Here is a 17117-nt window from a genome sequence, read left to right as displayed (position 1 = left end):
TCAAAGCACCTCGTTTGGCAATGCAGAAAACTGCCAAGTGGATCTACTCTTGCAAATTCCCTATTATGATTTTCCTGCAAATTAAACATCTCTTTGGCTTTTTCCATGAGAATCTAAAAATATAATGCTGAAAATCTCTTTCATTTCAGCGTTATCTTGAAACCTATGAGAACATGTATAAGCTGAAAAATTTATTGAGTAAACGCTACAGGACGTTGTTGGATGAGAAAGTTAGAAAGCAACGAATTCAGATCAAGATGTCTGATCTCAGAGGCCAACAACTTCTTAAAGACAAAACGAAAAAGGTAGGAGATGATATTCTGTAGAAGGAAAAGGAGAATTTGCCTGGTTGACATTTGCCCAATTGAGAAAGACGTTTTTGCACGCAGTTCTAGTAAACACTGCAAGCTAGCATATCAGCAGAAGGATTCTTGCTTCAGCCTTTACAAAACGGCAGAATCTGTATGTTTCATCATCAAACTACTTCGCTGAAATATGCCTTTATTACAAACAGGAAATTTGCTGCAGAATGGAAGATTTTCACTTTGATTAGAAGCACATAATTAATAACAACACACTCCTTTTTTTGATGCACTAAGGCAGCAGTCAGCAAACTTTTTCAGCAGGGGGCTGGTCTACTGTCCCTCAGACCTTGAAAAAAATAAATAAATAATGAATTCCTATGCCCCACAAATAACCCAGAAATGCATTTTAAATAAAAGCACACATTCTACTCATGTAAAAACATGCTGATTCCTGGACCGTCTGTGGGCTGGATTTAGAAGGCAATTGGGCCGGATCCGGCCCCCAGGCCTTAGTTTGCCTATCCATGCACTAAGGTGTCTTAGGTAACGCAGAAATTGGGCAACCATACGCATGCATGGATGTCGGGTGGTATGTGCCAAGGCAGGGCTGGGAGTGGAATCAAATAACAAGTCAAGAGCATATCCTACTTGAAAGCTTCCCACGAAGTTCACAAAACCTCCTGGTGCACGCAGGGCCTTAAATGTAGCTCATTGGAGCCCATTGTTCACAGTGCAGAGTCGAAATCCCCATCCCTCCATGCACATGGGAGAAATTGACCGGGGACCCTAAAATCTGCTGAAGATTTTACTTCTTTTTGATTGTGAAAGCCTTTGGGGTGCCAGCAGTCCTCATTTTAGCCTCGTGAATTTGTTTATTAGAAAAGCTAGTTCCTTCCAAACTTTGTCTGTTCTATGGTGCCCTGTATTTGAATGAATATTGTTGTTTCACTCTCAGGCAAGAAGGAAGCAGGCTATCAGCAGTTACTGTAACTGCTTTTGAAATGCTTTAATATGCAACCAAACTGAATGCTTGGCTACCATGCAGCAAACCAGCAGGCAGTCCAACTCCCATCAACTGGCATGACTAGTGGTTAGGAATTATGGCAGTTGTAGTCTAGGAGAGCAACAGGTTCCCCATCTTTGCTATATAGTGCTTCCAGTTTGGTCCCTTAGTGAACTTGCAAAAAAAAGGGGGGTGGGCGGGCTGGAATCATGCTAACTCAGAGTTTTGTAAACTGCTCTGCTTTGTTTATTCTGCCCTCTGTGCTGACCCACTGGCTTCCTTGGTCTAGTGGCAAAGTACACAGGAATCATGTGGTCTTTGGAATGGTACCTCCAGGACCTGCCAGAAGGAGGATGCTGTGCTGATAAGCCAAAAAAAAAAAAATTGAAATCCCAGTGCTTAATGTTCAAAAAAGGACATGGATTCTGGAAACAGAAAGACCAAGCACAAGAACCCGCCATGCAGTTCTTCTATTGAAACTTAACCCTTTTGCCACATATTCACATACAGTACAGTTGTATTATTTTTAGCACCCATTATCATTATTAATTATTTAATTGTTATTTATTATTAATTTCATCTATGACTCACTTCCCATGAGTGTAACATAGATAAAACAGTTACAAATATAAAAACAGTGAAAACAATTGCACATATAAAAACAAAAAAATCAGTTTAAAATAACAAAAGCACATACATGCCTCATATAAATTCAAATCCAAAACAGATTGGTTATACACATATAGGCTCTGTTCAGACCTCTAAATTGCGAGTGGAGATCATGTGGACCTCCAGAAGTTGCTCAACTCCAACTCCCATCATCCCTGACCCTTGGCTATGTTGGCAAGGATGGATTGGAGTTTTAGTCCAGCAACACCTACAGTTTCCCAGGTTCCGCATCCCTGCGCTAAAGAAATTCATGTAGGGTAGAGATGGAGTTGGTTGCTGTGATCCCACTGCCACCTTCCCCACAGGCACCCTGTGCAGCTTGAATGTCTGGGGAAAGGTTTATGTTGCAAAATGAGCTGGTACTTGAATACGTATGGATTACTTGCAGAAGGCCAAACATAGAATATGTACTTGTTGTTTTCACACTATAGTCACAAGCAAAGAACTTGTACTTTCTGACGCACAACTCAGAGAGGCATTTGTGGAGGAGTTGTGTGTGTTTCTGCTAGCACCAAGCAGTGCAAATAGAACTGTACAAATAGCTTGTGCATCATGTTGCAGAAATGGCAGCACCCCACAAGATAGTAATTCATATGCTTGTTTTATTTGAGATGCTTGTACATTTTTTATCGTGTTCTAAGGCAAATTGCTGCATTTCTAAAGACTCCTCTGCAATTTACAGGATTGAGCTTCAAAAAAAACCCCCAAACATATATCTAATATGACATTCAGGTCATTAAGAATAAATGCCAATTTTTAAATGATAGTGTTTTCTGGTATGTTCAAGGTTTTTAAAGCATTTTATTTATTTTTAAATAAGTTGTACATTGTGAAGCCTGAGAATCCAAAAATAAAACAAATGAAACTGGTAAACTGAAAACACATTGCGTGCATTGACTAGTTTGGAAGGAATTAAGCACACAGAGAGAAATTGCTTTTTCTGGTTTAACTTTGTATAATATAAGATGTAAATAGTGTCATTTAATGGCTGCAATCTTAGATGGACTTCCTTGGTGTTGAGAGTGCCTATTAAGTATAAATTCAAAATTAATTTCTTCAGCAATGCACATTTGGACCTTCCATATACATTGCGGGACTTTGATTTTACTTTAAAAAAAGAAAATAACGATATTGCATTTTAAAAGGTTAAAAAGACACTTTCTTCTATTTCTGTTTTCTACTGCCGAGTCGATACATTTCTATTTTGTGACAACATCAATGGTTAGAAAATTAACTTTAGAAAAAACTGTTCCTTTCTGTGCACATTTCTGAAAGAGTTAAGAATTGAAGCAGGTCAAGCAGAATTGTTCATCAGGTTTTCACCAAGTATTTAAACAGCCATCACAAACATAGTTGCATGTTTAAAAAATGAGAATTATTATTCACACCAACTATGCACAGTTTTTGTCCAATTAATCATAATCACACAGGGAAGAAATACATTATATATTCTAAAATAATCTGGAACCGCTATGTTGAAAAGGCAAGTTGGTTTTAAGAGGCTAGCTTAGTTACTAAGCAGACCTGTATAAACATAAAGAGTTGCTTCTTTCATTTGACTCCTCATATGACTCTGAAGAGCAGAGGCTGAGCTTTTTACTGCAAGGTGGGAGGAAGACGCCTTCTGTCTTGAGAAGGCTAATATATCAGGCTGGCTCTACAAACCGATGTTAAAACAGAGACTGTAGGCTTATTAGCATCCTATTAATATGTGCATAAAATGTAGTATGTGCCTCAGCCCAAATACACAGATTGGGAAATCAAAGAGAAATCCTTCACACCTTTTGCTGGTTTCATCCTGAACTTTTATTTATCTTAAAACAACTTCCTTAAGAGAATTTCCTCTTCTAAAGGAAACACTTATCCATATTTAACAGGCAAATTCTGAGTTGAACTATCTTTATAGTTGTGTGATCACCAAGAGACCAGAAACCCCTTTAATTGTTATTTTATTTAATTGTTATTTTATTTTTAATGTTGACATGAATGGAAAAGTCATTTTGAATGACAGTTTGGACTTTGCTTTCATCTGAAAGGTGAATAATAATTTAATAACAACTTCAGTAATTGCCCTTTAAAAAAGTTTGCCTTTCTTTAGAAAACATCAGAAATAAAGTATATACCATTTCTGAACAAGATTTCTCTTTAAGAAATAAAACTTCAATAACCTCAGGCAGTGAAAGAAGAAGTCCTGCAGTGAAGAACAGTTCTAATTTAATTTGAATCTGTTTATGACACAATGGGTTGTATCAAACAAATTTCTGCTCCATGTAGACAAACTGAAAAGATCTACGTTGGACATGCCCATAAGCCCTAATGGGTCTACTCTCAGTATGACTAACTTTGGATACAACCCATTAGTATGTTGTGTCAAGCTTTGCAAATTTCCTTTTGTTTTGAAATTGCCTGGTATTACTATTTATAGTAAACGGTGACAACCAGAACACTTACTTCATACAACTGCATTTTGTACAGATTTCACTCAGTGCAATCTGTTTCACTTTTTATATAGACAAGTTCATGTTAAGAGTGTTAAAGTAAACTTTGCAATAACACTGACCCCTGCAGTGGGGGAACAAAAAGCACCATATTTCTACAAACATGTATTGTGTTTTTGTGTGTGGAACTTGAGATGAGGCTAACGCTTCAAAACAGTATCCATCTCTGTGTTGAATTTTCCCTTCTCCCATGGGCGGGGGCAGGGGGGTAGCTGCCCCACCCCAATCAAGTAGATCAGTAAAAATACAGTCGTACCTTGGATCCCCAATGCCTTGCGACTCAAATGTTTTGACTCCTGAATCCCGCAAACCCTGAAATGAGTGTTCCGGTTTGCAAACCTTCTTTGGAAGCCAAATGTCAGACGCGGCTTCGATTGAGTGCAGGAAGCTCCTGCAGCCTTGGTTTTTGAATGTTTTTAAAAGTCGAATGGACTTCCGGAATGGATTCTGTTCGAGAACCAAGGTATGGCTGTACAGTGGTACCTCGGGTTACATACGCTTCAGGTTACAGACTCCGCTAACCCAGAAATAGTGCTTCAGGTTAAGAACTTTGCTTCAGGATGAGAACAGAAATCGTGCTCCGGCGGCGCAACGGCAGCAGGAGGCCCCATTAGCTAAAGTGGTGCTTCAGGTTAAGAACAGTTTCAGGTTAAGAACGGACCTCCAGAATGAATTAAGTACTTAACCTGAGGTACCACTGTACTTAACTAACTGAGGTTCTGCCTCCCTAACTTGAAGGCTGCCCCCCCCCATAAATCCTAGCTACACCCATGCCTTGCAAACATCTGGGCACCTTTACACATGCCGAGACAGCTTCTTCCTATGCTTTTCCCAACCCTACCAAAGGCAGCCAATGAGATGTGCATGAGGGAGAATAAACACCGGATGATAAAATAGTATGGGAGAGTTAGCCAGGAAATGGGAATCTGTGAACGAAAATACAATTCAGGAGTAGTATACCGCCCTATACCTGTAGTTCTCAGGGTGGTTCATGAGGGGTACGGTCCATTGCTCTGGCAGAGAAAGTAACTCAACAGATCATTAGGGGTTCCAGAAACCTCAACTGTATGTAGATGACTTTTACAGTGCTCTCACATTTTCCAGTCTGCCAGAGCTCTCTAAAAATCTGTACTTGAGAAAATATTTGGGAAATGCAGTACAGGTCCCACACAACACATTTGGGACTTCAATGCAGATTGTGGTTGAACGGGCAGCTTTGGTGGGTTGTGTAGTTTTAGTTTGTTGCATCGTTAGTGCCGGATGAAACGAAACAGTGTACACTCCAGGGAATGTACTAATAGCTCCATTGCAGGTAGCAAGGAAGCAGCAGAGCTCAGCATCAAGATCAAGATGGGAGACTGGGAAAAGTGCTTTTATTGCACCATCTTTCCACCCAGTGCTCTAAATTGCTGCTTTAGCAAAAGAGATGACAGGTACCTACGAAGGCACTGGTGAGCTAGGTAAGCCTCTCCCCTGTGGACTGATTACACTTGCTGCTTCCACATAAGATGGCGCAGCATTTCCAAAGGAAGGGAATTCTTACAGCCATCCATAAAAACTGCCCTTGTGAGACACAGGGCCTTGTAGTGGTGGCACCTCCCCCGAGTGAAATTTGGATGGTTTCCTTGTAATGTATTTATTTCAGTAGAGTTTTACAGTGTAATTCTGCTGTGTGGGGTTTTTTTTTAAAAAAATAACTTTTGTTGGCTAGTTTGTATTGTTTTAACAGCGTGATTGTTGTGTATTGTATTTTTCATTGGTGTAAACTGCTCTATAATAGGGATGGGGAACTTGCGGCCCATCAGATTTTTCTGGACTGCAACTTCCATCATCCCTGACCATTGGTCATACTGGCTGGTACTGATGGAGTCCCAGAACATTTGGAGGGCCACAGGTTCTTCACCTCTGCTATATACGCAGAAGAGTGCCATATAAACCTATTTTTTATTATTAGTAATAGACAAGCAGTGATACAGCTCTTCCCTGACACTTGATATTTCATGCAGAATTACAGGTTTGTGGTTCAAGTGCTCCACCACCTGCCTGCTTAGGCCCAAATGTACTTCTGCTGTTTTATATTTTAAAATATTAATGTAAATTTTCAGTTGCCCACACCCCCAACCTAGTTCAGTATTTCTTTCTTTTACATTTTTAGCTCATTTTACAATGTATATAAAACCGATAGAACAATTATAACAACAAGCAAAAAAGATGTAAAACAAGACTATAGTATAGGCACATAGAATGAGTAGTTGCATATGAGTTAAAATAACAAAGTCTAAGTAAAGACTATCAGTCTTATCAGATCATGTATCATTCCAGATTTGCCAAGCTGGTGACAAGGGTTGTCTTGAAAATACGTGGTATTTTTGTGGTATGTCATGAAGGAATGCCAAATCATATAAAGTGTCTGGAGGTTCCAGTCCTTGTCAAAGTCTCAAATTATGTGTGATTTTCTCCATTATAGCTACGGTATATTCCAGAGTAAGTGATATCCAGGTGCCCAATATAAGATTTTGGGCTATTTTCCACTGAGTTACAATTACTATTTGTGCTGCCGAGATCATTTATAAGACCAATTCTTTTGACCAAATATTTACATTGATATAATCAAAAATATTCAATAACATTAATTTAATACAACGAACAATATTTTCTTTAGCAATATTTATCATTTCTGTCAAAATTAAATTCCAAAAATCTTACACCAGCTGACATTCCTACCATAAATGATACATATTATAATATGTACCAAGCTTATCGCAGCCCCTCCGACAATTAGGTGATATAGAAGAAAACATGTTTGACATTTGCAAAGGAGTGTGATACCATCTGTGTAATAATTTTAATGAGTTTTCCCTAAGAAAACTGTCAACCGATTTAAAGGGTTGTGCTTCACAAATTTTATTCCAGTCCTTGGGAAGAATTTGTGTTCCAGTATCTAGTTCCCGTGTCTTTTAAAGGGGTTCCATAGATCCATAAGTTACATTAAGCAATGTAGAGTACAATTTAGAAACTAATTCCCCCCTTTTATCCATTGTGCTTAATAAATTTCCAAATTTGTTAAGGGTCTCAGAGCTTGTGCCTTTGCATTTTATTTTATAATAAAACTAAGAATTTGATTAAAATAAATCCAGTGTGTGTTAAGATTTGACAAAGTTTATTTTATTTACTTAATAGATATAGGTTGATTATTGCTATAGAACTATCATAATGTGTATTAACCTTTGGATTCACAGTGTTCAAATTGCTTATCTCTCCCTGGCTGGACTGTTATTTCTTTTTGAATGCTGTATATCACAGAGACAGATATACAATCGCCTACAGCAAAGTGTGGACCTTGCAGAATTTTTCAAATAAAACAGAAGGGCTAGCATACAGGCAGCAAAGTTAACAGCATCCTAAAGGCAACAATCAATTTACTATGCTTACTTTGAAATGATACCACTCTATTGTAACAAGAAAGGTAGCACAGCATTGCAACAGATGCAGGAGGTTGCAAAATGGATGGATTGTAATTCTTTGGGGATAAACACAGCCGCTCTTCTGATTAGGCATGTTAGCTGTATGTTCTGAGCCAACCAAGGGGGCTCAAAAACACTCTGCAAAACTGTATATTCTACCTCTCAATACTTTTTCCAAATCTTTATTTTGTTGTTCCTCCTTGCTGGAAGAGTTCGGCAATAAAACAGAGCTAGGCTACGATGAAATGACAAGGAAATACAGGCAAATGCTCTTCTCCCTACCATTTGAATTTCAGTAACTTTATTGGTACTATAAAGTTTTAAAGTGCGGAGAAAGTTAGAACAATCAAGTGGTAGTAAAAGGCTGTGCGTTCTCCCCCCCCCCTTGCCACCCCATAAAGGCTTGCTGTAGCTTTCATAATCCATTTACAGGTCCAGTGCATGAATCAGTTTCTTCGCTTTTTCACAGGGGCCTGCTTCAAAAGGAACTGCTCTTAAGTTTATATTTTTCTCCAGTGTTACCAAATTAATGCCTAAATTTTGATTCACTCACATTTAAGTGCCGGTTCACTTTTCCCCATTTATAAATAATTACCACAACAGCAAAAGTCCTATACAAAAATGATGTTATAATGTGAAGAGTTAAAACAATTTAACAATTAACCGTTATCAACCTACCTTTGATCAGTAGATGACGAGCTTGTTAAAATAGTACCTTCCAAAATAGCCTATAGTTGCTAGGAAACAAAACAAGGGATCAGGAACTCTTCAGTTTGAATCTTCGCTCTGCCATGTACCCACTAGATTGCATTAAGCAGGCCAGACTTTCTCAGTCACCGCCACTTGTCTGCAATATGATCTCAGCCCCTCTTTAAACTTCCATGATTGTTGTCAATGTTAAAACAAGATACGTGTGTGTGAAACGCTACATAAATACTAGGTAGGTGAGATTATTGGTTTGTTTTTATTATATGTTTGTTTGTTTTTTATCTTGCCTTTTTATGTTGTGAACCACTCTGAACACTTGGTATACACATTTAATAAACAAATTAACTCTGCATGGTAGTCTGGTATTATCCTTATTTTTGCAGTTGTGGATGGGGACGAGGCTGAGAATATAGGGATTTTCTAAGGCTAATCAGTGACTTTGTGGACGTGGGGCTGTAACTCACTGAGAGCTTGCATGCAAATGGTTCTAGGCTCGGTGCCTGAAATTGCTCATTAAAAGGATCAGGGAAGAGGTGATGGGAAAGGTGTTGTAGATGCTTTGCTTTCAGAACAGATAACACTGGGCTTGATGGGCCAATGGTCCAACTCAGTGGCCTGGTTCAGATGTAACAGAAAATGGTCGTTTCCTCCTTCTTGGCTGAGTCATGGCAAGTTTCAGGCTCACTTGTTTCCTCTCACTTCCTTTTTTGTGCACCGAAAACATTTCCAAGTGAACATGTTTAGGGCTGAGCTGTATGCTACTTATGCCTTCTGCTGAATTTTGATCCAAAAATAATTTTTCTTCCATTCTGCTAAGGTGTTGCCTTTTTGAGAGTACTTTCAATAAAGAAGAGGCTTGAAGGGTTGTTGTTTTTTAAAAAAAGCAAACATTTTCTTAACAAATATTGCTTTAAATCTACATAACTGTTGTACACGGAAGAAAAAGGAGAAGACAAAGGAAGTTATTGCCTCTGCTTAATTTCTTCTTGCCTCCAAAGTATTTTCCTTTGGGCAGACAGTCATTGTGCCTTCTAATGACACAAACTTGAAGGGAAGTAGAAAAAAAGACTACAAACAGGTTTTATAAGCCTATCAATGGGAATATGTGGCTACAAATTGCTGAGTAAATGGAACAGCCTGCTTCCTAAGCCTGAGTCTGTGAGTCTTATGTCAAAGCATTTGGGGTGGGGCAAAAACACCAGGGGGTGTTAGGGATACCTGCTGAGCCCTAATTGGTGCCCACTGTTGTTAATGGCTTCCTGTGGCTGGATGTTTACTTGTCATTTGTTTTGAGCTTTGTTTCCCAGCTACTAGGGAAAAAATACTGACCAAATTTTTTTTATCTTCTTTTGAAAAAGTGTATCTCCAGTCCCAGAGTGCCCTTCTGCAGTTTGTCTCATGATACAAAATACCTGGAGTCCATGCCACACTCAAAAAGTTACCTGGTAAGGTACAGGTCTCAGCTTGCTCTTTTTATTGTAAGTGGATGGTTTTAGACTGTGTTATAAGGACTAGAAAGTATCCCAAGAAAGATTGCTATCTTTTTCTTTGGAATAACCAAGTGTTCTTTTTTACGGGATGTTGGATCTGTATCTGTCACTGCCAGCCACATACGGTAGAAGCGACTAATGTGAAAGTGAAGTACCCTACAGATCTGGACTTCAAGCAGCCAGAAGCCAGAAACGAGTTTCTGGAAGTCGCCTTGGTTACTTAGTTAGTTTATTATAATCACACGTCCAAAAGCATCCCAAAGCAATTCACGTACCGAGAGGTTTCCAAAAGCAATTTACAATAGTGAAATGTGAAGTGCCTAAACATATTATATAAAACATGACAGCCATAATGTATGAAAAGCGTTCATCCACAGAAAAAGTAATCTAAAACACAACACAATATATCTGCTTGCTCAACACAAGATGAACACCAGTATCACTGAGCACTGAAAGCAATTAAATCCTTTCTGAAATTCATGGGCATTACAGACTTCTGTTTATCCAGACAGCAACCACAGTATAGCTTAACATTGATTTCAACTTTCCCAGGCCTCTAACCAGAAGAAGGGCCACAACTTCCAACTGTTTCCCATTGTTAATATCTGTTCAGGCCTGCTTACTACCCCACGATTGTTTGTTAGCACTAGGAAAATTATAAACTTGAAATTTAAAAATTGGCTACACAGCTGCTGGCAGATATCTGCTTTAAGTTACAGCATCAACTAAGGAGTAAACAGTGGGTAAGACTTTGACTTTTATGCAGATCTTCTTGATGATCTGCTGCCCTTATGGAGATTTGTTTTGTTTTGTTTTGTTTGAACTACAAATTGATCTTAAACAGTTACTCACATCTCTTTGTGAAAATGCAATTTATCTTCAGGAACTAGTTCTTAATCTACATATCTTAAAGTACTTTCTCAAATGCAGATTTTCACTTTTGGATACATAATAGGAATACATGTCATAACCATGGAGAAAAATGACTTTCAGTTCTAAAGTAGGGTATGCACTGATACAATATATATTCTTACATATTATCATTACGTGCAATTTTATCTAATGGTTTGTTTCCCTGTATGCTATGTTCCATTACTGAGTTGTTTAATTTGATTGTAGGTATATGGCAACTTTAACAGATTCCTTGCCAATTCCAAGAAAGTAGTCCTGTTAGTCTGTAGCAAGAGACCTTTCATTCATTGTTGAAGGCCGCGTGGCCTTCAATTTGAATTAGCCTGATCCTCTATTCCATTTTCCCCTTTTCTCTTCTATGAAGAAACCCTTCCTGGGACCCCACATTTTAATTCTTCCCTGGTCTCCTTGCTGGCCCTAGTAGGACCAACTTGGCCAGTTAGCCCTGGTGATCATTTGATGTCTACTGACTGGGGTTTTTGTTTTGTTTTTTCCCAAAATGACCCCTGAATTTTTGAATTGTATTGATATTGATGCTGCATTTTATGTTGTATTTTATGCTGTTTTATGCAGTTTTTAAGTCGCATCTTAATCAATGTTTTATATTTGCTGTCAGCCGCCGTGAGCCCGGTTTTTAAACCAGAAAGGGCGGGGTATAAATTATTATTATTATTTATTTATTTATTTATTTATTTAACTCATTTGCTTCCAACTCACTCAGTAAAGGTAGCTGAGCTGAAGAGATGTAAAATATATTCACCTTCTGCAGAAAGAAAAAGAAATTTACACTCATGAGAGCAGATGAAGAAAATAAATCCAATTGTCTGTTTTAAAGGGGGAAACGAGTAAAGCTAGTCTGACTGATTATATTGATTTTTAAATTTGTAAATAAAAGTTTCTTTGAACAGATGCAGTTAAAAAAGGATTACATATTGTAAATTCTTTGACTGGAGTTTGTTTTAATATATCAAGACAAACTATAAGCTGTGTGCCCAAAACCAATATTTTAAATCAATTTGTATTTGCTTTCACTTAGAAGCCACTTCTGTATTTAGCACACAACATAAAATGCAAATCCTGTTAATTTGACAGGGATCAGATATATCCTGCTAATGTGATGGCCCTTAATCTGCAGGCAAGTAGGCAGCCACAGTGGGACCAGGACACTCTTGTGCCCCTGCTTTTTAGCTAATGGATATGCCATAAACTGCAAAGAAGACTAGAGGGAAACACACAATTCAGCAATATGCTTCTGGTTTTGTTACAAGCCTTGCAAAATCCAATCTAACCAGCAGTTTCTGTCCACCATAAATAGCATATCCAAAAGTATCACAGTTCCCATGATTCAGTATCTGGTTAATTTGAGATGTGATACTTGATAAAATAAACCATGTTAGATTTGGTTTTGGTGCTTGTCCATATGCCTCTCTTATTCTTATTCTTTCTCATTCTCTCCTAAGATTATGGGATTGCAGAATGAATTAACTAAACTTGGAATCTTAAAGAACCAACAAGACAATGAAAACTTTTGGAAACTCATCCAGGCAGGCATTCATGGTTCAAAGCTCAAAGAAAAGCTTCCAGATATAAAAGAAAAAAGCTGAGTATCTTTATAATGTTTTCATTTTAGAACAGCTAAAAATGTCTCATCCCCATAGGTAACAGTGTAGATTTAATGAACTTGGTGGGAAGCAGATTCATTCAGATCAGAGTAGTACCCTCAAGTACACACTTGTATTGAACAACTGCTTTCCCTGATGATGACGTTTTCCTCTGGCAATTCCCCCCCCCCCATAAATTTTGTTATTCTAGCTAGGTGTTTTTTTTTGGGGGGGTGTTTTTGAGATTGTACAGCCAAAAACACCAGAGTCTAGAACCCCACCTGAGAGGGAGCTCCAGGAGGAAAATTGCAGGCAGGAGAAAAGTGGCCTTCTCCCATCTGCCAGCTCTATCCTAGAAACTGCCCCCTCTAGATTCAACTTTGCAATGAAGCCCACTCACATCATAAAGAGCTCATAACGGCTAAAAAAGGCAAGCCGAGAGGAAGGCAGTGAGAGCAGCGGGCTCTGAGTGCAACAATGTCGAAATCAAAAGAACTTGTGTCTTTAAGTTCATCTGCCAGTGAAGTTGACAAAAAGGTGAAAAGGGAAAAACAAGCAGTGCCTGAAAAGCCTGTGAAGAAACAGAAGTCTGGTGAAAGCTCCAAAGGTGCTGCCTCCTCCAAGCAAAGTAGCAACAGAGATGAGAATATGTTTCAGATTGGTAAAATGAGATATGTCAGTGTTCGTGATTTTAAAGGTAAAGTCCTAATTGATATTAGAGAATACTGGATGTATCAAGAAGGTGAAATGAAACCTGGCAGAAAAGGTATCTCTCTAAATCCAGAACAGTGGAGCCAGTTGAAGGAACAGATTACTGATATTAATGAAGCAGTAAGAAAGCTGTAAAGATGAGCCAAGCAGAAACTCCGCTGTTATAGGTTTAAGTAGTCTTTTTACATTGGCATTCATTTTCTAAACTATTTGTTTTCCAAGCTGTTGTATATTTGGTCTGCAAAACAATTTGCAAGATGAGCGCTTTTTAAATGTGCATTAAAAGTGTATTCTGGGTGAAGTTTAAAAAAATAAAGAGCTCATAACCCACCTACTCTCAGAAGCCAGAAACATCATAGCCAGACACTGGAGAGACCTGTCAGGTATCAAATGGACCAATGGTATCAAATAGTATGAGAAACAGCCTTACTAGAAAAACTAACCGATAAACTGAAACTGACACGGGGACAAATAGAGGAAGACGCCTTCACCCCAGTATGGCTCCCCTTTATCACATACACAGCCCAACAAGACAACAACAAGAACTCACCAACAGCATACAAATCAATATGGCTAACCTGATCCAAAAACACCCACCCACCCCACTCACACCTGAAAACAAAGACCACCACAGCCAACCACAAATGAATAACCACACCCTAGGCCAACCCCAACCTCTCTCACCACCAAAGGAATACAAGCGAATAGTAAAGAGAACCCGCACAACCGACGCTGACACAAAACCCCACACATGCACTGAGTAGAATAGAAACATTGCCACCTGACCCCACCCCCACTCACCATGCCCCCTCCACCTCTTTCCCCTTTTCTTCCTAATGCAGTACTAATGTCTCAACAAATGAAACTGATCTGTAGAAAATGCAACTTGAAAAGAGAGACATTGCACATACTTTTGTAAACCAAGAAATCTTTAATAAAAATGTGTTTAAAACAAAACAAAAACAAAACTTTGGAGTGAAGAAGCAAGAGCAATAGGCGTCTGGAAATACAAATTTGCTAGTAATATGTAATACTTAATTGAGTTATTAATCACAAAGAGTCAACAACAAATGACAAAAAACAATTGACTTAAACACTTTGTGCTTTTAATCGACAGTGTTAGCTACAAAGTCTTTGCCTCTGTCAACTTCAGCAAGAACCAGTCCAGTCCAGCCTGTTGATGGCTTTAAAAACAGTAGCAGCCTGAAAAAAGTAAGCAAATACGTGTTTCTGTTTATAACCTTGGATTTCTAAGGACTCTACTTTATGAGGCTTCTAATTATAGTCAGCAGTCTTAACTCAGCTTGATGGGTGGGTGGGAGATTTCTCTGATAAGATGCTTCATGTGATGCTTAAATAGGCTTTAACTTTTCTACATATCTAAATGAAGCTACATTTTATAGTCCTGTAAAATCTCTGGCTTCCTGAACTGTGTTGATATCAGGTTGTGTCCTGTTGCTTTCAGTAAGTCTACTTTAAGAAGGATTCAACCTATAATTCACAAGTGACTCCCTCCAGGCTAGAAGATTTCCCTAAAATGACCATAAGAGTTATTTACTCCTTTGATTCAATATTCTACATTTTTATAAGTAGATAACTCAACAATTGCTTTCATGGGGTAGGGAGCACAATTGTACACAAAACACCTTTTGTGCAGGGCGCTCTGCTCAGTATTTAACTTCTTAAACTAGTAGTGGTGGGACACCCAGCTTGGAAGCATCTTCCCATCCCTAGATGCCTGTGTGTTTTAGGGAACACCTGTCTACACAACTTCTGGTGCCCTCTCTTGTTCATTACCTGGTATCAACAAGAGGTTCCGTGGCTAAGTCCTGCTTGAACCTTGATTCAGATTAAACCCTTGCTTTCCCTTTTTCCTCTGTGAGACTGGAACTGTTCTGCAATGGGTACCGTGGCACAGAGTTTCCTGTCTGAGGTGAGGAAACAGGAAGTATTTGCTGTGGTCAGGATGCAAAGGGGCAGGTGGTGTGCTAATGCCATTTGCTTCTACCATGGCGCTCAAGAGGGTTGCTTAGTTTCCTTTTCTGATCACAGAGCTTTGCCCTGCAGAAGAATCTGCTCCTTCAAGAATCTCTGGTTTTTAGGAGTGGTTTGTCAGGTGCTAGGTAGAACTATAGTCAAAAGTGGAGTGCGGTGACTGGGAGCTCTGAAACTATATTTCATCTTTGGAATCTCTCAGCACAACCATTTGGATTCTGGCTGATCTCTTCAACATAAATGGGAGATTTTGAAGAGTCTGGTGATAAAATATAGGTGTTTTTTAATATGCTCAACATCTGAAAAGCTCTCTGGCTCATTTAAACGGAGTTCAGCTAATACTATATATAGTGGTACCGCTGGTTATGAACTTAATTCATTCCGGAGGTCCGTTCTTAACCTGAAACCGTTCTTAACCTGAGGTACCACTTTAGCTAATGGGGCCTCCTGCTCCGCTGCCGCACGACTTCTATTCTCATCCTGGGGCAAAGTTCTTAACCCGAGGTACTACTTCTGGGTTAGCGGAGTCTGTAACCGGAAGTGTTTGTAACCCAAGGTACCACTGTACACATGTTTCTATATTCTATATTATTGTATTATGTTTGCCACTTGTAGATAACAAGACCCAGCAACTTGTCTCACATTGTGAAATGTTTCAGAACTGAGTAACACCAGATGGGTCACTATTTTGGTACATGTGAAGATGTCTTGTGTGAAACATGTTGTGCAGAATCTGTGGCCCAAGTCACATCTTGGAGTTTCTGAGCTCATGGGTCAGCAGACAGAGATACCACAGTCCAGAACTTAGCTTTCTTTAAATGACATGTACTTAGGAGAGAGGGTGAGCAGTGAAGAAAGTGTTAAAAGAAGAATGAATGATCCAAAGTTGCCTTAGACCCTTTAACCATCTCCCCTTGCCCTTCTCCATTTAACTGTATACTGTTCACCAGCTGTGCCCTGAAAAAAGGATGCAGGGATGGCTGAGCTCTTCACACTTCTGTGTAATGATCACATCATGCTTCCAGTCCGCTGTACCAAGCAGTGTGCTTTGGGCAAGTTGTCAGGTTCCTGGATCTGGCTAAAGGGTTAATTTGCAACTTGAATTGTTTACTCTAGTATTTATTGCATTCTCTGAATTCTAACAAAAGGGGAGACATGATTTTGCAGTCTGACATGCCATTTATCATTATGAGCTTTGAGGTATCTAATAAAGTTTCTAAACTTTCTGGATAACTTCTTACATTTTAGATGACAGTTACCATGCTGAAGTTAAAAGGAGTATGTCAATATTACATGCTATGCCTCAGTAGGAACTTGCAGATTCACCTCAGTCTGTTCTTGGTGGGTGCTTAGAGAACATGAGACTCTCGATGCCCCCTGAAAGGTGACCAAGGAGCCACAATCTGGTGTAAGATTGAAGATTGACAGCATATTAAAGAAAGCCAAACAGAATAAAGGTGGTAGAACATTAGCATATAATGATCATGTCCTGAAAAAAAGTCATAATCATAAGATACTTTCTGAGAAGAGCACAATTTTCAAGGTCACCACAAACTGGCATGCTTGATACCATTTCTGACACCAAAGTTGTATATAGAACATGGCCTTAGAGGAGCTTGGAGACAGTCATGTAGCTCATCAAAGGGGCACAATAAACAGGTTGCAATTAGAGGTAGCATTACCTCTTTATCCACCCCAACCCTGAATGCAGCTTCTGGGTTATACATTCCATTATTCACCCTCCTCCTCCTCAGGACTGTT

The 17117-nt window shown here is 39.0% G+C and overlaps 2 protein-coding genes across 4 annotated transcripts in view; both read left to right on the top strand.

The window, feature by feature from the left end:
* The window catches only part of LOC128410738 (uncharacterized), a 48445-nt gene that overhangs the window by 12346 nt on the left and 18982 nt on the right, over positions 1-17117 (top strand). For all 3 annotated transcript variants that reach the window (XM_053382380.1, XM_053382378.1, XM_053382379.1), the window contains exon 4: positions 150-305. In XM_053382380.1, coding sequence (XP_053238355.1) covers positions 150-305 — 156 coding nt within the window. The remainder of the gene's footprint in view (positions 1-149; positions 306-17117) is intronic.
* On the top strand, positions 13059-13677 carry LOC128410739 (activated RNA polymerase II transcriptional coactivator p15-like). Its single transcript, XM_053382381.1, has one exon. It carries the CDS (start codon positions 13128-13130, stop codon positions 13494-13496), a length of 369 nt encoding a protein of 122 aa, XP_053238356.1. The 5' UTR covers positions 13059-13127; the 3' UTR covers positions 13497-13677.

This window comes from Podarcis raffonei, chromosome 3 (assembly GCF_027172205.1).
Source record: "Podarcis raffonei isolate rPodRaf1 chromosome 3, rPodRaf1.pri, whole genome shotgun sequence".
NCBI lineage: Eukaryota > Metazoa > Chordata > Lepidosauria > Squamata > Lacertidae > Podarcis > Podarcis raffonei.
Note: the sequence above shows the minus strand (reverse complement) of the source record. Positions and strands in the feature narration are given on the sequence as shown.

Bases quoted from the DNA above. Each gene is read 5' to 3' on its own strand.
- LOC128410739 (XM_053382381.1), top strand. From the start codon at position 13,128: ATGTCGAAATCAAAAGAACTTGTGTCTTTAAGTTCATCTGCCAGTGAA.